This window comes from Sminthopsis crassicaudata, chromosome 4 (genome assembly GCF_048593235.1).
Source record: "Sminthopsis crassicaudata isolate SCR6 chromosome 4, ASM4859323v1, whole genome shotgun sequence".
In the NCBI taxonomy this organism is placed as follows: Eukaryota; Metazoa; Chordata; class Mammalia; order Dasyuromorphia; family Dasyuridae; genus Sminthopsis; species Sminthopsis crassicaudata.
Genome location: NC_133620.1, coordinates 169,771,545 through 169,793,675, shown reverse-complemented (window position 1 = coordinate 169,793,675; position 22,131 = coordinate 169,771,545). Strand labels below are relative to the sequence as shown.

The 22,131-nt window shown below is 33.8% G+C and overlaps 1 protein-coding gene across 1 annotated transcript in view; it reads left to right on the top strand.

Annotated features, from left to right (window-relative positions):
- The window catches only part of LAMA2 (laminin subunit alpha 2), a 784,999-nt gene that overhangs the window by 238,687 nt on the left and 524,181 nt on the right, over positions 1–22,131 (top strand). The window contains exon 4 of the mRNA XM_074309868.1: positions 8,781–9,023. Coding sequence (XP_074165969.1) covers positions 8,781–9,023 — 243 coding nt within the window. The remainder of the gene's footprint in view (positions 1–8,780; positions 9,024–22,131) is intronic.

The following is a 22,131-nucleotide window of genomic DNA, read 5'->3' as shown; positions in this document are numbered from 1 at the left end:
TGATCATCATATAGTATTGTTGTTAAAGTGTATAATGATCTCCTGATTCTGCTCATTTCACTTAGCATCAGTAAATGTAAGTCTCTCCAGGCCTCTTTGAAATCATCCTGCTGGTCATTTCTTACAGAACAATAATATTCCATAATATTCATATACCCCAATTTATTTAGCCATTCTTCAATTGATGGGCATCCATTCAGTTTCCAGTTTCTAGCCATTACAAAAAGGGCTTTTTTTTTTTGCACATGTGGGTCCCTTTCCCTCCTTTAAGATCTCTTTGGGATATAAGGCCAGTAGAAACACTACTGGGTCAAAGGGTATGCAGTTTGATAACTTTTTGAGCATAAGTCCAAACTGCTCTCCATAATGGTTGGATCCATTCACAATTCTACCAACAATATATCAGTGTCCCAGTTTTCCCATATTCCCTCCAACATTCATCATTATCTATTCCTGTCATCTTAGCAAATCTTGCTTAATTTGTTGTCTTAATTTGCATTTCTTTGATCAATAATGATTTGGAGCATCTTTTCATGTAGCTACAAATAGTTTCAATTCTCCCATCTGAAAATTATCTGTTCATATACTTTTTTTTTTTTTTTTTTTTTTTTTTTTAATTTTAGGCTGGGGTTAAGTGACTTGCCCAGGGTCACACAGCTAGGAAGTGTTAAGTGTCTGAGACTAGATTTGAACTCGGGTCCTCCTGAATTCAAGGCTGGTGCTCCATCCACTGCGCCACCTAGCTGCCCCCTGTTCATATACTTTGAAGATTTATCAATTGGATAATAGCTTAATTGCTTATAAATTAGAGTCAATTCTCTATATATTTTGGAAATCAGGCCTTTATCAGAATCTTTGACTGTAAAAATGTTTTCCCAGTTTATTGCTTCCTTTCTAATCTTGTCTGCATTGGTTTTATTTGTACAAAAACTTTTTAACTTGATATGATCAAAATTTTTTTTAATTTTGCGATCATTAATGATCTCTAGTTCTTCTTTAGTCACAAATTCCTTCCTCCTCCACAGGTCTAAGAGGTAAACTATCTTATGTTCTTCTAATTTATTTATAATCTCAATCTTTATTCCTAGATCATGGACTCATTTTGACCTTCTCTTGGTATATGGAGTTAGGTGTGGGTCAATGCCTAATTTCTGCCATACTAGTTTCCAATTTTCCCTGCAGGTTTTGTCAAATAGTAAATTCTTATCCCAAAAGTTGGGATCTTTGGGTTTGTCAAACACTAGATTGCTATAGTAATTGACTATTTTGTCCTATGAACCTAATCTGTTCTACTGACCAACTAGTCTATTTCTTAACCAGTACCAAATGGTTTTGATGACTGCTGCTTTATAATATAGTTTTAGATCTGGTAAAGCTAGGCCATCTTCATTTTTTTTTCATTAATTCCCTTGAAATTCTTGACCTTTTTTTCTTCCAGATGAATTTTGTTGTTATTAGGTCAGTAAAGTAGTTTCTTGGGAGTTTGATTGGTATAGCACTAAATAAATAAATTAGTTTAGGTAGTATTGTCATTTTTATTATATTTGAACTATATCTTTCTACCTTTTAATGCTTCTCTTGAGTTCTGTATTTGGAGGTCGATTTTTTTGTTTAGCTTTGTTTTTTTTTTAACCAGAAATAAATGGAATTCTCCTATTGACTTCACCCTGGGAGAAAATGCTCAGTTAAGCTGGGCAATTTATTTTTGGCTGCATTCCAAGTTCCTTTGTCTTTAGGAATTTCAGATTGCAAGCCCTTCTATCCTTTAGTGTGGATGCAGCTAAGTCCTGAATAACCCTTATTTTGGCTCCTCCGTATTTGAATTGTTTCTAGTTGCTTGTAATATTTTTCCTTGGTCCAATAGTTCTGAAATTTAGTCACAATATTCCTTGGAGTTTTTGGGGGGTCTCAGGAAGTGTTTGATGAATTCTTTCAATGGCTATTTTACTTTCTGTTTCAACGACATCAGGGCAGTTCTCTTTGATGATTTCCTAAAAAATAGTGTCTAGGCTCTTTTTTTCATCATGATTTTCAGGAAGTCCAATAATCCTTAGATTATCTCTACTAGATCTATTTTCCAGGTCTGTTGTTATCCCAAATAGGTATTTAACATTTTTTCAATTTTTTTTGGTTTTGCTTGTCTGATTCTTGATGTCTCCTTGAGTCATTCATTTCCATTTGTTCAGTTCTGATTTTTAATGACTTATTTTCTTCATTTACTTTTTTCCCCTTCTTTTGTATTTGTCCAATTGAATTTTTAAATGAGTCGTTTTGTTCTATGGACTTTTTTTTTCCATTTTACCAATTTTTTAAGAAGTTATTTTCTTTTTCCAATTCACAAATTCTGTTTTCCTGGGAGTTCTTTACCTTTTTCAATTCACATTTCAGGGAATTGTTTTCTTTTTCCACTTTAACAAATCTTTCTTTTAATGAGTTATATTCCTTTCCCAAATCTCCTTGCAGAGTTTTCCTTTCCTTTCTCCATTTTTCTTCTAGCTCTCTTTTAAGATCCTTTTTCACTTCTTCTAGGAGAGCCTTGCAAGGTGGGGACCAGGTTATTAAGCTTTTTACTCATTAAAAAAAATTGGGGTCTGCTTTAGGGGCAATGAGGGCTTTCCAAGCTTCCTCAACAGGCACCAGGATGGGCAGCAAAGCCGAAATTGATTAATGTTGATTGGATTGGATCACAGTGTTTTCATTTGCATGTATGTAAGTATGCATTTGTGTATGAGTGTGTGTATATACTCCAAAAAACAAATAAAAAGAACATGAAACTCATCATTATTGCATTGCAATGTAGCTAGACTAGAAAGACTATGTCAAACAACAGCTTTGTCAACTTTGGCAAGTCACTTAGCCTCTGTTTATCTTAGTTTCCTCAACTTTCAAATGGAAATAACAGCACATACTTGTTGTGAGGATCAGAAGCATTTTGTACAGAGACTGGCCCATAGTACTTATAAATATGATGATGATGATGATGATGATGATGCTGATATATGTAAAGAGATTATGATTTGGGATTTTTTTCTTTCATATAACTTTTATATTTTTTCTCTTGTTCAGCTGTTTTAATAATGTCCAATTCTTAATGACCCCTTCTAGAATTTTTTGGGCAAAGATACTAGAATAGTTTGTCATTACCTTCAGATCATTTTATAAATGTAGAAGCTGGGATAAACAGAAAGGGCATGCCTAGAATCACACAGCTAGTTATGTGTCTGAGATCAGATTTGATCTTGTAAAGATAAGCTTTCCTGACTCCTGGCCTGGCAGTCTTTTCAGTGTACCACTTAGCTACACTTATTTTCATTTTTTTTCCCTACCAAGTGTGTATTTACATAGGAGCACAAAATTCCCTGAGAAATCCATTATTAGACGTTTAAACTTGACATTTATGAGTATATTACTATATAACCTTTATTTTAATTTTCTTAATCTGAGGTAAAATGACATTTTCTTGATAACAAAATTGAAGCACAAAGGCATAAATGTCATTTTCCTCTTGATCACATGACAAATCATTGACATGGATTGACTTAAAAACGTGTGAATACTCTTTGAATAAAAGTGCTCTAAAACTCTTCTCAAGGGATTTTATGATTATATATCACAGCTTTTCTTAAGCATTATTTAATGTGTAACTCTGGCTTGAGGTAGAATACTCAGTAACTTCTGAGTATTTCTTCAAGTCTTTAATCCCATGAAAAGCCAAATCTTTGAATCATGATTAATTATATTCAACTCAGACTAGTGGCTCCTAAGTCTTTAATCACTTGCTAAGAATCCTTAAATCCCAGAGAAATCCTCCTTTCTCTTATCTAATAAAGAACTAGATTGGAAGTATACATGGTGCATTTAACAACACTGATTTTGAGGTCAGATGACCTATATTCAGATCCTGGTTTTGTCCCTTACCTGTGTGGTCTTAGATAAATCATTTAATTCCTTGTCTTTAGATTCTTCATTTGTAGCATGAAAAAATATCCAACTTTAATATATGATTCTGTGGAATATGAAATAGAAGCTAGAAGTTATGCTATAAGGACTATTGGGAGTCATTTCTGGGGATATAGTAGGAATGAATACAATGCCGGAAAATAAGCATTACAACTATAATTCAGTTTGAGTTGTAATTATTTAGACAGACCCTGAAAAGAATATACTTCCAATGTAACAATGCTATTATTGATTATCTAGTCTAAGACTCTGTTCAAAATAGGATGACACTCTATTCAGTCAGGAAAGAAGTATTTGTTGTAGCATAAATGTTGCTTCCTTCAAAATATAACTTCCCAAAACATATCCAATCAAGTAAAATTATATTATTATACAAGTCTTCAGGAAAATATATGGCACCAAGAGTTCCCAACTTGTAGCATTTATGGAAAATATCAGCACTAGAAAGGAAGGTACTGCTTAGAGGGAAGCATAGCCAGATAGCCTATCCTTAAATAATCCTTGAACTGAATACTAATAAATTATTTCTACCTTAAAAGTGGTTTGCTCTAAGTAAGATATTGAGGTCATGTAAATTTTATTTATATTGTTAGAGGAGCAACCTTTGATGAGAAATATTGGATTCATTTTCTTTGATTCACATATTATTCAGAAATCTTTCTTTTCCTGGAGTTCTTAATAACAACTCCTTTCAACAATAATTTACAAACACTTCACCATTTGTTATGATTTTCTGGCTCAGAAAACTTTGATACTTATGAGGACAAGAAATTGTGATTGAATAATATGTAGAAAAAAGAGATTTTCCTTTCAGGCTGCTGCTTGAAATCTGGGATACTAAATCTAGAAATAAATTTCTATATGCCATTTCACAAAATTAAAACTTTTAAAATGTTTTCTCTAATGCTATGGAATGTCAGGCATTTCACTTTATTCAAAAATTGCTTTTAGAATTTTCATTTCTTGAGCAGGACCAAGAGATCATTATATACTTCAACAACAATGCTATATGATGATCAATTCTGATGGACCTGGCCCTCTTCAACAATGAGATGAACCAAATCAGTTCCAATAGAGCAGTAATGAACTGAACCAGCTACACCCAGAGAAAGAACTCTGGGAGATGACTATCTACCACTACATCTGCTACTACATAGAATTCCCAATCCCTCTATTTTTGTCCACCTAAATTTTTGATTTCCTTCACAAGTTAATTGTACACTATTTCAAAGTCTGATTGTTTTTGTACAGCAAAACAATTGTTTGGACATGTATACATATATTGTATTTAATTTATACTTTAACATATTTAACATGTATTGGTCAACCTGCCATTTGGAGGGGAAGGAGGGGAAAAATTAGAACAAAAGGTTTGGCAATTGTCAATGCTGTAAAATTACCAATGCATATAATTGGTAAATAAAAACTATTTTAAAAAAAAAGAATTTTCATTTCTAAAGCCAAAAGTAAAAGTGAGCTTGAATCTTTTAAGAATGTAGCATCTTTTATGGAGTTTACTCTAGTTTGATGAAGTTCCACAGTAATAGGTTAATTGGGAAGCATGTCACACTGTTCTTAATACTTCCTATAATAAATGTTTGTATCCTGGTTGAACAACATTATATCTCTAAGATAAGCTTCATTCATATTCAGGTTTGTGAGGGTTTGACCTTAGAACTAAGATTTTTTAAAAGTTTTTGCAGTGAGTCTATGAGGATATGAATACATGCTGCTTTTAAAAATTATTTTCCTATTTTCCTAGCATCAATCCCAGTCAGGAGAACTCAAGGTCAAATCTGGCTTCAATTACTTAATATTTCCTACCTGTGTGACCCTGGATAAGTCAGTTAACTCCAGCTTCAGCAAAATATTTATATTCTCCTAAAGTCCTTAAAAGTAGTTAAAGTACCAGAGTTAAAAATTTAGAGTAAACTTGTAAATCATAATTCCCCCACATGATTTTTAAAGGAGGGAACATGGCACTATGGATAAAATAATGAATATGGAGTTAGATGATTAGTAGGGAGTTGATATGAATTCAAGTCTCTTCCCTGACTGCTATGATCAATGCTACTTTGGGGAAAGAATTATCTGCTCCTCTGCCTGATTTCAACTTGATACCCAATCCCTACCCCGTGTATAATTAACTATCTTTTTCTCTTCTTTCCTGTGTGTGTGTGTGTGTGTGTGTGTGTATGTGTGTGTGTGTGCTGTTTCCTTCCATTGTCTTGTCAATTCCTTGATGACAAAATTGTTCTTTCTTTTCTATTAAAGCACTTAGCACAATTCCTGAAACACAGTAGATGTTTAATAAAGGTTTATGAAATTAGAGCTTAGATTGGGTTGGGTCAGTGTTATCATTTGCATCCTCAGAACATTATGTGATCCCTGAAATATAGTAAGCACTTAACAAATGTTTATTGATTGTTCTTGGTTCTTGTTCAGTTGTTTTATTCATATGTGACTCTTCATGCTCCATTTGGGATTTTTTTGGGCAAAAATATTAGAATTATTTGACATTTCTTTCTCCTGTACATTTTACATAAGAGGAACTGAGGCAAACAGGTTAAAGTGACTTCCAGGGTCACATAGTAATAAGTGTTTGAAGTCAGATTTGAACTTATGAAGATGAGTCTTTATGCTTTAAGCTGAGTACTCCATTAATTTTGCCATTCAATAGCCCCTGTTGTTCACTGGGCATAAAAAACCCCCATCAAAACTAGATGGCTTCTTGGGTTCTTTTCAATTCTAAATTTCTGATCCTATGAAGATTTTGAGTCACCATAGCTTATCAGTGTTTTTATCTGACCACCTATAAAGTCCATTCCTATGAAATGCTGCACATGAGCTCACCCTATTCATTTAAAATAGGATATAAATGAGTTCAAAGGAAATAAAATGAAAGAGAAAACCATTGCCTTGAAGTGAGATTCCTCTTAAATTCTCTGAGCCAGTAGGAGTTCTTTATTTCATGTCATTTAACACTGTATTTTGATATTGAATTATAGAAAGAGATTGCAGGGTTTCTAGCAGCAGAGCCTCTCTTCATAGATTTTCATTTATTATCTTAATCCAACACAGAAGCTGCTAAGCCATAAATCGACCTGGTAGCTTCAAGAGAGTTGTTCTCTTATATTTACTCACTGAGCAACTTCATAAACAAGGCCCTCTAACTAATATCTCCATTTATCTTTATTTTTTTTTTCATGGCTCACCTGTGCTTTCTAGTCTGTTTTCTCTTGTCACTATACTTTGAGCAATAAAAAGATAATAAAGTTATTTTAAATATTTGCATAGAGAACAACCACATAAACAGTTCTTCTTACATAATCACATTAGGAAAGGAATTAGTTTCAGAGATATTGGGAAACTGAGGCCAAGAGAAGCTCTACAGCTTTTCTAAATCAGATGTGAGATAGAACTAGAGTTCCTCCAGTGGCTCATGAATAGAACTGTGGCACTGGAGTCAGGAAAACTTAAGTTCAAATCTAGCCTTTGGCACTTACTAGCTATGTGACTCTGGTAAACCAATTAATCTGTTTCCCTAATCTAGTGCAGAAGGAAATCACAAATCTCTCCAATACCTTTCTCAAAAAAACAAAAACAAAAATCAAAAAACAAAAAAACCCCAACTCGCATATGAGATCATAGTCAGGCATAACTGGTGATTGAACAACCAAAAAATCCCATCATTAATTCAATATTTTATAAACTTGAAGTGCAGCTCAGTGACACAGTAGATAGAGTCCCAGTCCTGTTGTTAAGACAACTCATCTTCCAGAGTTCAAATCTGGCCTCAGACATTTATTACTAGCTGACCCTGGACAAGCCACTTAATCCTGTTTGCCTCAGTTCCTCATCTGCTAAAATGAGTTAAAGAAGGAAATGGCAAATCTCTTCAATGTCTTGACTAAGATACTAGCATCACGAAGGATCAGACTGAACAACAACAGCATTATAAAGTTATCCCCAAATGATGGAACATTGTTCAAGGTTGTGAATATAACTAACAGTATTTAGGATTTAAGTCTCACTTTCATTTCAGTTTTCATTTCAATAAAACTTTATTCAATAAACATATCTTTTGATGATGCTTTTGTATATCAGTTGGTACTTACAAGGGACGCTGGACACAGTGTAATGTTCGTAATGTACCTTAACATTCTGTAGGCTCTATTAGGGATTTAAAAATATAGTCAAATGGATCATAATATGACCTCTTATTTATAAAGTACATTACCATCCTAATTTAGTGTTCACATTTCTAGTTTTTACTTTTAATTCATATAGTCATTAAAAGAACAGCAATTGCTAAAAATCAGTTATTCAGTGGTTCTGATTATCCTTATCTATCATTCAACATAATAAAAGACAAAATGAAGTTGTCATCTAATGCTATAATAATTTCACTTGATTATAATGATAGTCATGTGAGGATAGTCATGTGATAAAAGGCCCCTATCTCTATCCTTTACTCACTGTACTATTATTATTGCTTTTTTCTTGATTTTCTTTCACTGTGATCTTCAGCTATTCTCATACTACTGAGAGAAAATGTAATAAAGGGAAACACTCTTTGGACTTGGCATTGAGAGAGAGATGGATTCAAATCTTACTATTTCTTTTTGAAGCTCAGTCCAAATGCCTCTTCTTACAGGAATTCCCAAATTACTTTATATTTATTTCATACCTAAGTTTCTAGAAACTATATTCTATTCTATTTTTGTATTTGCATCTCCAGAGACTAATGTGATGTTTGATATACAACTGGCAATTAATAATTTTTTTTGAGTTATTGATTGATTGTTGTTGTTGTCTAGGTTTTCCAGATTGCATATGTAATTGTAAAAGCAGCAAACTCACCACGACCCGGAAATTGGATATTGGAGCGCTCTTTAGATGGTTTTGAATACAAACCATGGCAGTATCATGCTATCACTGACACAGAATGCCTAACCCGCTATGGTATTTATCCACGCACTGGACCACCATCATATGCAAAAGATGATGAGGTGATATGTACTTCATTTTATTCTAAGATCCACCCCCTGGAAAATGGAGAGGTAAGACTGAGGATATTTTTATCATTGAGATTGTAAAATAACCTATGACAATAACTAAATCATTTTAAATTGTGTTAGAAAAATGGCAGATTTCACAATCACATTTAAATAATTTATTAAACATTTTAAAGATGGACTGAATAGTATTATTATATATCCATGGAGATGTAACTTATAATTTCAGTGTAGACCAGACAGGAAGAAATGGCCATAAGTTATACCATTAGTAATATAAACTTAACAAAAAAAAAAAAAAAAAAAAAAAAAAAAAAAAAAACAGTTTTTGATAGTGATATTGATTGGAGTGAGTCATTGAAGGAAGAAGTATAATTTCTCTGACGGTGTTTTGAAGGGGAAAAAAGATATTTTTTTTCATTTGCAATATATATGTATCTATTCTGAAGAGTTTACAAATCTAACCAATGAAACATAATCCCAAGGATAGAAACAAAACAGAAACATTTCCAATTGAATTTCATTAATACTTGCTTGCTTTATTTTCTGCTTATAAAACCTGGGGAGAGAAGAGATTCTCTTTTTTTGTTTCCCGAAGATAACTAGAACTCACAACCTTTTCCTTTTCATCTATTCTTTGGTACCCTTCCCCTGTACTATCCACTAAGGAATACATAGTTAAGTTTAAAATATATGGCACAAGGGATTCTCAGGGTACAAACTAAATGAATATTAAGCTGCAGATAAAAAACATTTTTGTTATCTTAAGCATGATATTTGAAACACTGATCACATTAAAATTTTTTCAACCATTGATATCATCAGGTTATTTTTTTTTTTAATTTTAGTCTAAGATCAAGGATTTCTCTTCATGAATGCCTAGGTTCCCTTTACCTCTGCCTTCTTTCTAGAGTTAGCTTCTCTTGGTTAGATTTGTATCTAGTTTTCAGTTTCATTTTCAAGTTATACATTTTTAAGCTACCTGGTTTCTCCTAAAACCTATTTATCCTTCCTTTTATCATTATAGTCTATTTTTTTAAAGATTGTCTTTATGTTCCCCATTCTTTGAAAAGATCATCTTTTATCTTTTTTCTTCATTTTTTCCCTTATGGACAAATGAATTAATGAAAGTAAATCAATTAATTAGTTATTGAAAGAGCATATGCCAGCTTTGAAGATATAGAGACAAAAAAAGTCTTCTCTTAAAGAGCACAAAATCTAATAAGCAAAACAATCCATACAATCCTTCCTGGGGAAGGAAGTTTCCATATAAACAGAAATATATGGACAGATATATGGAGCTACCAATTAACATTTCCTTTCCATAAACAATGGTTCTATTGATTTGATTATTGGGATATGAGAGAAGAGAGGTGGATCAACAGTGTATCTTCATACTATGACAGATAGATGGCAAGATGACTTAGATAGATGACTTGATGAGGTGTGAAAGTGAAACATAGTGTCTTTGATTTAGACACATCAAGTAAATTTAATGGGTTAAAGAGCCTTATTTGCCCTTTTTCAATCACTAGTCAGGAGTACTGGGTTATAGAAATTTAATGATGATTGAATTAAATTTCTTCAAGCCCTGTGTGTGGGGGGCTATCTGACAGATGGCAAAGCAGTCTGCTTAGATATTTGGAAATTCTGTGAAGATGAAGTGAAAATTCATGTCCTATTTTATAGCAGCTACCTAACAGAGGTTTTGTGATGATCAAATGAAATAAGATATGTGAAGTACTTCACAAAATTAAAGTGCTATATAAATGTTAGCTACCTGTTTGTTTTTAATCTCTCCTTCTTCATCCTCTCTAGTTTTTCAAAATGTCCAAAGGAATAACTACATTATTACTTTTCTTATTTCAAACATATATTCCCTTAGTATCATTGTCTTTTGGCATTTATAGTCACATACACATACATATTATCATGCACTCAGGCACTGAGAGTCTCTCCTTCATGAATTTACATTTTCAAGGGGAAGGGGAAGTAAAATTCGACTATAAATTTCTTAGGTTCCTTCCTAGGTCAATGATAAGCTAGTGCCTCACCAATTTTCACTCTTTAATTCTAAAAATACAAGTTTTGGGGGAGGAAAATATATCCTATTTTCCAAATAGAATTCTCAGCAGAGAAATCTCAACCTGCCAACTGATGAAGATTCAAACGCAGTGAATCAAAACAGCTGTTCAATCTACTATATGCCAGAGACATCCATTTCTAGGCCAATTTGGCTCATGGGTGTGAGAGTAGGCAGATGAGGACAGAGAAAATGAATGTACTTGAGTTGATTTTTTTTGGATGCTTCTTTTATCCTGATTCCAATATTTTCCCAAATACAATAGTTAAACAAGCCAAAATGTAGTTATCCCTTCCTCAACTTTTTTTTTGGTTTTGTTTGTCATTCAGTTTCTTATTCATCCTAGTTGATTATAAGTAAATATACTTATTTGAGAAATAAATATTTATTATACAGGATATACCCCAAATCTTACTTTTCTCCTATTGACCCGGCAAATCTAGAATAAAAAGAAATATTCAAATGGCTTCCCCAGGATTCTCTTTATCCATAGAAATAATAATGAACAACTTTTTCATATTAAAATTGAGACATTTCTTTTTTAGTTCAAACTGGCTCTCTAAGACAAAGGTTAAAAACCAAATGTAGAACACAAAGTAATGCCAGATACTTTTAAGGTTAGAAGAAACCTTGAGGATCAGTTTACACTTCATAAAATTGAAGAATTTAGTATTATATTCATGTGATTTGCCCAAGTTCACATAGCTAATGTCACAGCTGAGAGTTCAACCTATGTCTCATTCTTTTCCAATTAAACCAATGAGAAGAATAGCTGGTTTTTAATGGTAGCTTAAATTACCAGTCTTAATAAGGGTTGTTATCTATTAAGTAAAGTTTAGAAGTAGAAATGACTTCTCTTTTCTGAGTTTGGCAAGTCACATAATTACCGAAGTTCAAACTCAAGCCTTGCATCTATACAGTCCAATCCAATATCTATTCTATAAGATTTCCTAAAAGAAATAATTTGAACTTTTGCTTGAACACATTGATTGGTGGTATGAGGGGGAGTAACACACTAACTTCCAAAATCTAATTATTAGAATGACTTTACGTCCTTTGACATCAAGCTTACATATGATCTGTAATTTCTAATCATTATTCCTTGTTGTACCTTTTAGGATCCAGTCACTCTTTAATATGTTTGGCCCTTTTAATACTTTCTGTGTCCCTCATTCCTTTCTCACCCCACCCCCATCCCCTACCACTATCTCTTCCTTTTCTAGGTTAACCATCTCCAGATTCCTTAACTGATTCTTTTATGGAAAGATTTTGAGGTCCATGGCAGAGTACAATGGGTCTAGCACCACTCTCTTTTTAAACATTATAATGCCCATTTTAAGCACTATTGAGATTATATTTACTTCTGGTGTATACCATTGACCTATGCTGATCTTTTGATTAACTAAAATACCATTTGCCTTTTCCAACCAAACCGCTATTTAAGTTGACCCCCCCAAAGTATTTGTGAAGTGCATTTTTAATATTCTTTTTAACAATTTTATTATAGCTCATTTTTTCTCAATTTCCTTCTCAAGATCTTTCCATTTTTCCTTTCCATTCCTTCATAGAATTTTAGACCCTGAAATCCTAAGGTTTATTTGAAACCTTTGAAATTATTTCTTTCATAAATTTAATGCTTAAAAGTCCATGGTATTAATGAATGAATAAATGAAGCATTTATTAAGTTACTGCCTTGTGCAAAGCCCTGGGGATACAAGCAAAAGAGCAAAGCAGTCCTTGATCTTAAGAAGCATACAATCTATGAGAAAGACTACATTTATTAAGCATCTACTTAAGTGTATCAGGTACTGTGCTAAGCACTAAGGATACAAAGAGAGAGAAGACAGTTAACTTCTTCCAGGATTTAACAGTCTAATGGGAGAGACAACATGGCAAACAAATATATGCAAGGGAAGTTAGCTAATGCTAAAGGATCTTTAGGAGGCATCTTGTCCAAGCCTTCTCATTTTACACATGAGGAAACTGAGATGCTGAGAAGTTAAAATAATTTGACCAAGGTCATATCAATAGTAGGATGGCATTTAAGTAGATGCTTTTACTGTTCAAACAAATTTTATCTAGTTATCAGGTCCTGTTTGTTATTAAGGATAATGTCCAAAATAATAGTTCTTGTTTCTGAGTTAAAGAAGACTACTTATCATAGGAGTCTCCTTTTAGTAGGAAGGGCATGGAATTAGGACTAAAGAGAGTACTTTATTCCTCAGTCTGCCTGTTTGAGACTTCTAGGTTATAATCTTATATTAATATCTTGTAATTTTGGCATGTGTCTACATATACACACATACACACACACACACACATATATATATATATATATATCTGTGATTACATATATACATTTATATGATACATATTATATAGTTATTAAGTGTTATGCATTTATTAAATTTATCGAATATAAGTAAATACTATACCTATCTGTATTATATATGTAAATATATGAAATTAATATAATAAATATATAAGAAAAATCTTTTTTTTATAGTCTATCTTAGGAAAATTTCTTGACTTGTGGTAACAGGATATGTTTTAGTCTTGGTTTGTCTTATGTTAGTCACAAGTTAGAAGGTTATTTTCTAATAATGAGCAGATTCCAAAGCATGCATTTATCATTTTATAATTTCTTCTTTCTTGATGGTGGGTTTTATTTTAGACTTCCTCTTCCTTCCTTTATTTCTCTTTTCTGGATCACATGTATTTGGCAAGGTTTCATTGTAGTCTTCAGTATTATGCCTTCTCAATATAGATGTTATATACTACTGTGCTATAAGCCAGGTATTTAGACACTTTGGGTCTCTTTAAAAGATCATCTTACTAGAAGTATGGAAAGACATACCCAGGAAAAACAATTTCATGAAAAAGTTCTTTCTAGAGGCATTAATGTGACGTGTGGAAGATAAAATGAATGAGGAAAAAAACACATCTTTGAGTTCTAAGCTTAACCAATTTATTATTGTTATTGGTTATTAATTATTATAATTATTTATACAAATTACATAATAAATAAGGACCAGGTATTCCTGAATTTTGGCATTGGACCCTAGATATAGGGGGAGACAGATTTTATGCATGAAAAACAATCAAAGCAATCAAATAATGTCAATTAATTAAAAAAAAAACAGTTAAACAGGATTGAAAATTAGTAATCTGATTTCTAACTGGAGAAAGATTGGGGATTTTTCAAGTTGAGAAGAGGGAGAGTAACAGATGCAATTTCCTGAAATCAGGAAAAGAGTTGTTTCACTCTCTCCCCCCACCAAGTTTTTCTATTTAATCAAGAGAACATGGCAACAAGACTCAATAACCAGTACTGAGCCAATTAATGATATATATGGGTTGCTTGAGATGTCTAACTGGAAAAAGTTCTTGCATCAGTCCCTGACTTTGATTTCATTTTTGGTCAGCATAATCTAATTCTTTAGTTAAGAGTCTTTAAGTAGCAGGAAGAGGAGGTACAGCTTCTTAACCATGAGAAGCTAGATTCAAATCATGCAATAAGGTTTTCTTATAATTCCCACAATTAAATAAAATGTTCTCACCAGACAGAAATTGGACTATATTCATAATTGAAGAGAATGAGAACTGAGTTAGCTCTAGAATTGAGTCACATGATGGAGTCAGTGTGGTTTAGTAAATTTCCACTACCACATGCTGTTTTAATTCCCTCAATAATTATAGAAATGTATATATTATATGTCATGGGGTATTTTCAAGAAAAATTATTCTTTTACTATTTAGTCATTTTCTTTTAGGCATTTTGTTATTCACGACATAATTTTGACAGTCTTCTCATTAGTAATTTTTCAAAAGACTCTGGATTATAGAGAATCACAAAGTAATAACCTATGAATAGAGCATTCATATGTGGAAGGAAAAAACTGTTAGCTTATATATTCAAAGAAGAAATTCTGTCACCAGTGGAGAAGGGTTACATTGACCAACACTTTTCATTAAAAATTTTTTCTTGTTTTGACTAAAGATAATTTGGTTTTAAAAGTTTTTGCTGTTCAATAATTAAATTTTTTATTAAATTCAATAAATGCTTATTTTTATTAAGTACCTGATATGTTGCAGGCACCATAATAGGCATTGGAGACACAAAGACAGAAAGTAAACAATCCTTTGCCTCAGGAGGCCTACTTTATGAAGGTAAATAAAGGTACTCAAGATACCTTTTACTTTCTATAGGTAAATGGAGGGTGTAGAGTCAGACATATAATACTAGATAGAGAATAAAAGGGCAAGGGAAAGATTGGACAGAATTTGCCAAAAAATTGAGAGCAGGGGGGCAGCACTGAGGAGTTACTCATTTAGCTTGTGCTTTGAAAAACTTGGAAACATAAGTGTCCAGAGAGTATATTACAAACTTGTGCAAATGCATAAAATGTAAAGACTAAACATAGAATAAAGATTTTTTAAAAGAAACTTTTAGTGGTTTAATTTGCCTAGAAATTCGAGTCAGTGAACAGGGTAATGAGAAGTCTAGAAAAGCAAGTTGGAGTCAGATTATGGACTCATAAATGGTAGGCTGAGATATTTGTATCCTCTCCTAAAGGAAATAAGAAATCACTGAAGGTTTTTGTTTTGTTTTGTTTTTAGCAGGGGGATTTTTACATTGAGAAATGTATTTAAGGAAATTATTTAGGTGCATTTATATTGGTATGGTTTAGGAGGGAAGAATAACTGAAAGTACAGAGAGCATTTAGAAGACTGTTATAATTGGGTGAAAAATGAGGAGGCCTTAAACTAGACTGGTAGAGACATGTCAGTGGAGAGAAGAAAGACAGATGCAAAAAATGATGTGGAGGTAGAGTGAATAATATTTATCCACTGATTAAATAAAGACAATGAAAGAGGACAATTTTAGGTGATCCACAGAAATAAACATAAATGACTTGAGGATAATGATGTCCTCTAAAGAAATAGAAAAGGTTAGAGAGGCAAGGGAAAAATAATAGATTTAGTTCTGTTCATATTTTAGTTGATATCCCAAAGATAAACATTAGGAGAAATACCCAGCCAGCAGAATGAGATGTAGGGTTGGAGTTCAGAAGACAAATTCAAGCTATGCATATTGGTTAGTCATCTTTGTTGAAATAATAATTGAGCCTATGAGAATAAATGAGATCATGAAGGACTAGAGTATAGATAGAATATTAATAATAACTTAAAGGACTCAATGATAAATTATATCTAAAATGTAAATCCAATAGCTTACTTCTAACTATAGTGGTATGATGCAGAAGCTTAAATACATATTTCAGATGGAGAACATCCCTCTGTGGGGTATTCACAAAATCCAATTCAGCAATTTTTATTGCTATCCAAAATTCTCATTCTCTTTCTCCCTGTCTCCCTCTCCCTGTCTCCCTCTCCCTGTCTCCCTCTCCCTCTCCCTCTCCCTCCCCCTCTCCCTCCCCTCCCCCCCCCCTCTCTCTCTCTCTCTCTCTCTCTCTCTCTCTCTCTCTCTCTCTCTCTCTCTCTCTCTCTCTCTCTCTTTCCTTCTTCCCTTCCTTCCTCCCTCCCCTCTCTTGCTTTTGCTTTTGCTTTTTACCTATAAGCAATATTATTTTTAGTAATAGAAGAACTGGGTGGACTAAATGTGGTACTACCTCTTGGGAGCACGGACTTTTAAAGCACAATTCAGTTCCGTTTTTTTCTCCTTCATGATACACTCATCTTCCTTGGCTGGGATTATTACTTTTAATTTCCTTGGATTGTCACCAGAATGAGAACAAAATATTCATGGTTGCCATGGTGATTTGTGCTTCAGTTCCTTCACACAGAGACCTTTAAGTTATTTACATAAAATTTGTTCCCCCATCTTGCCACAACCCCTTTATGTTCTTCTGGTCCATAAATAAAGTAGAACTTTGATTTTTGCCTTGATGCCATGATCGAAATATAGCTGTCTTATCTAAAAATCCCTAGTGGGACCAACATTAATTCTCAGAGACATTTATTTTTGTCATCTGTCAGAGACACTTATTTTTGTCACAAAAGCTTTGATTTTATTTTGATCTTTTGTGACAGAATTTTATATACACAGTCAGATTTCTTCTTTTTCTTCTTTGTATCACTTGGCATCACGATTATTCTTAGAAGTGCAAATAATTGAGAATGTAGAAACTTCAGCCCAATGATGTACTCAAGATAGTTTTGAGATTTTCATTTGAAGTAATATTCGGGTGGGACTTTTGTATCTTGTGTATATGTACACATATATATGAGTGCTGAAATAAGAACAAGTGAAATATAGAGAATTGGAATTGGGAGATCAATTTTGCTTGCTCAGTGCTATTCCCTGGGGGAGAAGACCTTTGTTGCTAGTGCTGTTCTGTTTGTTTTTGTTCATTTCTGTAGGTTACATTTTAGCTTTTCAGAAATAATTGTTTATTACTTTTCAACTTCTTTTCCCTGAAAACAAATGCAACATTGAAGATGTTTCATGAATATTTCCCAAAGATCTTCAGTGACTTTGTCACTGCTGCCAATCACAATTCCTCTATACATTAGTAAATTTTCATGATTCTTTGTTTTCTCTAAAATCCATGTCTTACTTGTTAATTTTCTAGGAATGAGATGGTCTCTATTTAGCCATATTGTTCCTCAAGGGACACTAATAGGGTTACAATTCTAGGGCTACAAAGGACCTTCATGGTCACAGGGGTCATTTTGCTCCCTTTCCTGGTGAGATGTTAAATCGCTGTCCCAAGATCACACAAGTAGTAAGTGACAGAGATATGATTTGAATTTAGAGATCTTGGAATTATGGAATGGAATGTTGTTAAGGTCAGGATGCTGAATTAATGGGGATTTAGACTCGAAATCTATAATGCAAACATCATTCTTGCTACCTCCATTGTATTGTAAGCTTTTTCAGTTGTGAGCTTCTCTAGGACAAGGATTGTCTTTTGCCTTTCATCTTATCCCTAGTGCTTATCAACAGTGCCTGACACCTAATGGATGCTTAATAAATCTTATTGACTTTTTGCTTGCCTAACAGATAAGGCAGAAAAGCAGAAAAACAGCTTGAATATGTAATTTGTTATTTGATTTTATAAAAACCTGTTGACACTTGGCCTTATCTTTCTTCAAGTATTATTGATGCTAGAAAATTTGAAACATTCTTATCATTCTCTACAATAGAACAGCAGGTCAAAATGTCTTTTCTAATCACCAGGAGACCTATCATATATTGCTTTGCACACAATAGGCTAGTTTATCTCTTTGGTGAATTTGCACTGAGACATAATCTGTCAATTACTATACATAAATAAATCAATCTATTGTATGCAAAATACTAGGGTTTTCTTATATAATCACAATAAAGTCAAATGATACCTACCCCCTAAATGTACCCCTAATAAAAATACATTTTTCAAGAGTTAAACATACCGTTTCCCCCTATTGGGATGTAAACATTTTAAACTTTTAAAAAACATAAGTTTTTCTTCTCTTGATTCTGTATTTGAAGATCAAATTTTCTGTTCAGCTCTGGTCTTTTCATCCAAAAAAAAAAAATGAAAAGAAAGAAAATCCCCTATTTTACTGGATTTCCAGATTTCCCCCTGACAGTTGGTCTATTTTCCAGATCAGTTGTTTTTCTAATTAGATATTTTACATTTTCTTCTACTTTTTTTCATTTTTTAAAATTTTGTTTGACTGATTTTTGATGCCTTATTGAGTCATTCACTTCCAATTGTTCAATTCTATTTTTCAGTGAATTATTTTATTCAGTAAACTTTTTTACTTCCTTTTGCATTTGGCCAATTAAACTTTTAAATGAGTTTTTTTTTTTTTTCTTTTTTGGTTCATTGGATTTTTTTTTCCATTTAATCAATTCTATTTTTTAGGAAGTTTCCATTTCCCTAATTGTGTTTTTCAGAGTTGTTTCCTTTTTCCATTTCATAAAATCTATTTTTAAACAGTTATTTCTTCAGGTAATTTCTGTGTTTTCTTTTCCAAAGTCTCAATCCTTTTTTCCATTTTTCTTTTAACTCTCTTTTAAGATCTTTCTTGAGTTCTTTTGAGTTGGAACCTTTTGAGTTGGAAAGCAACTCATATCGCTCTTTGAGGCTTTATCTGCCTTTAGTGTTTTCAGAGTTTGAGGTCTGTTCTTCTTTGTCTCCATAATAGCTATCTATGATCAGAGCAATTTTAGCTTTTTTGCTCATTTTTAAAGATTGAGATCTGACCTTAGGGCAAAGGGGAGATTGTCCCAAGCTTCCTCTACAGGCAACATCAGCTTCTTACTGTCTTGGTGATTCTGGCTTCCTTCCGATGCTGAATGGGCATGGCCAAGTCCCACTTATGCTGGAGTTCAGGGGCTCATTATTTGCCTTCTATAGTTGCTTTGAAGGTTTCACAGTTAGTCTGCTGACCCACTGGCTCTGAACCAGGATAGCGTAGTTGATGCAGCTGTATTTTGGCTAAGAATCTTCCACTAGATTCTCCCCACATGTGGAGGTCTTTCTGCCCTGGGCCTCTCTGCACACTTGCCCTGGCCTGCCTCCCCTCCTGCCTGTTTGAGACAGACCTTTTCTGAAGTTCTTCCAAAAAGTCTTCTTCTCAAAAATGTGTGTGTTTTATCACCTTAAAATCAAATCAGAGGCTTGATCTGGTATTGATTCTGAGGGAAGCTAAGGAGAGCTTACCATCTTGTCTTCACCATCTTGGCTCCATCCCAGCATTTATGTTTATAAGTAAAAAGTAAGATGTACTCTTTTCTAGAGAATTTCTGTATATATGCCACAATCATAATTTTAAAGGAATTTTATTCAATAAGGGAAAAAATATAGCCCTTGTCCTCACAAGGACTTTGGAATCTATGGGGATTATGTTGATTATAAATATACTTTGTCTCTTTTTCTCTGGATTTTGTTTTTCCTGTTTCTATCTTCTGTTTCCCTTCTTCCTTCTCTCCCTCCCTCCCTCCCTCTTTCTCTCTGTCTCTCTTTCTCTCTTTGTATATGTATATGTATGTACACACATACACACACACACACACACACACACACACACACACACACACACACATATATATATATATATATATATATATATATATATATATACACTACAAATGTAGATCTACATATCTTTGTGTGTCTGTATATGTGTGTGTGTATATATATATATATATATATATATATATATATATATATATATAAACATACATATATACATGCATAGTACAAATATCTATATTAATATACTATTCATGATTCCACCTTCTCCCTGTCTAAGGCTTTAGGCTCAGATAGATAAATTCTGGGGATTTACCCAGAGGGTTCATTATATCTCTTCTTCATTCATCCACCCCAGAGTAAAACTCCAGGAATACTTTAAAATGAAACTTCTGAATACTTTGTTCCAGATCTCCTCAAGTGTTGATAAGAGCACCCAACTTCCATATAGTTATTCCATGAACAAAATGAGCATTAGGAGTGGGACAGATTTCCTATCATCCACAATAGAAAAAATAAAATAGCATAAAATAAGCCTTTAGTCTCTCATTGGAATATAAAGAGACTCTGGAGTGCTTAAATCTTTGTTACCTATTCACTTCTGACTTGCACAGCCTAAGCAACTTGTGGAAATAGTTGAATTAGCGTATATCTTTCATTTTTTAGCTGTTTTTTCATCCTTCAAGTTTAGAATTACACTTTGGGAAGACTCTCTTTCTTTCTCCAAAACACTGTTGGAGAAATTTCTCTTTAGGTAGTCTAACTTTCACACTAACTCAGCAACTCTTGATTGGAAATTCTACAATTAGAATGTCTCTAAATCAGGATTATCCATGGAGTAACTCCAAAAACCAGAAAGTCCCATTTTCAGCATCACAAGTTTCTGTCATGTGCTTAGAAAATTAAAGAGAAAAATAGAAGAAAGTCAGAAAAAGTAAGTGCAGGAATGAACTCCTTTGAATAGACAAAGACTAGCTGATAGTCATGTGTTTTCCCTACAAATCACTGTTTTTTTCTTACATGTGGAGAAAAACACCACCACTATCTCCCAACTTCCTTCACAGTGATATTGAAGGTCAAAAGGGGGAAAGCAAGGGAAAAGAAAGGGGGTGAATCATTTCATAGCTCTCTTTTACAGAACACAGGTGGGGTAGCTCCTGTTTCTAAACTTCAATCAACAAATCTATAGGGGGCAGAGCCAAGATGGCAGAGAAGATACACCCAAATTTGTAAGATCCCTTTTTTCCTCATTACCAATTAGTTAAATCAGCCTCAAAAATAACACTGGACTGATAGAAACCACAAGAATTACAAGCACAACTTACCAGCTGAAGAGATTCTGGAGTTTTGACAGAAAAAGTCAGTTCCAAGGGGGGGGGGGAAGAAAAAAGGCCAGCACAGATGGTTAGGTGCTAGCACACTATGCCGATCAGGCTGGGGAGAACTCTGGGATCAGAGAAGCCACTGAGATAGAGGAATCTGACACAAGCTGTTAGCTCTTCTCTGCTTATAAAACAGCAGTTCAGAAGAGAAATCAAGCCACTTTAAAATATAAAGCCAGATCCTAGAACCACCCGATCCGGAAGTGACCTAACAGATCTCAGCATGGCTGTGCAGATGCCTTCTGCTGTCTGGGCTTCACCTTGGGATAGTTAAGAGTCTGAACAGCCGGGACACAGCCTGAGGCAATATCTAATCCACATAGTGCCAGGCTTAGCCTGAGGCTGTGGAACTCTAGCAGCCACAGAATTCCCAGAGAAGCTAAACCTTTGAAATAGGGACCACGGTTTCCCAGGCAGACACTTCCAGTTTGAGTGCAGGGGCTTTTTACATCAGCAGCTGATATTCACACCCCACAGGACGCATTGGCTGGACTTTCTGTTGCTTTTACTGTTCAGTCTTAAACCTCAAGGCAGTCACTAGGACACACAGCGGGGTCCTTCACCAGGCAACCCTCACAGCACAACCATACTAATCACCTCTGAGGCATTTCTGGGGAGGGGGAAGGGGAACTCTCTCCCAGAGCTCTCTCTTGGCTCAGGCACAGGAGTGGCTGCATCCATCCAGTGTGGGAGGAAGC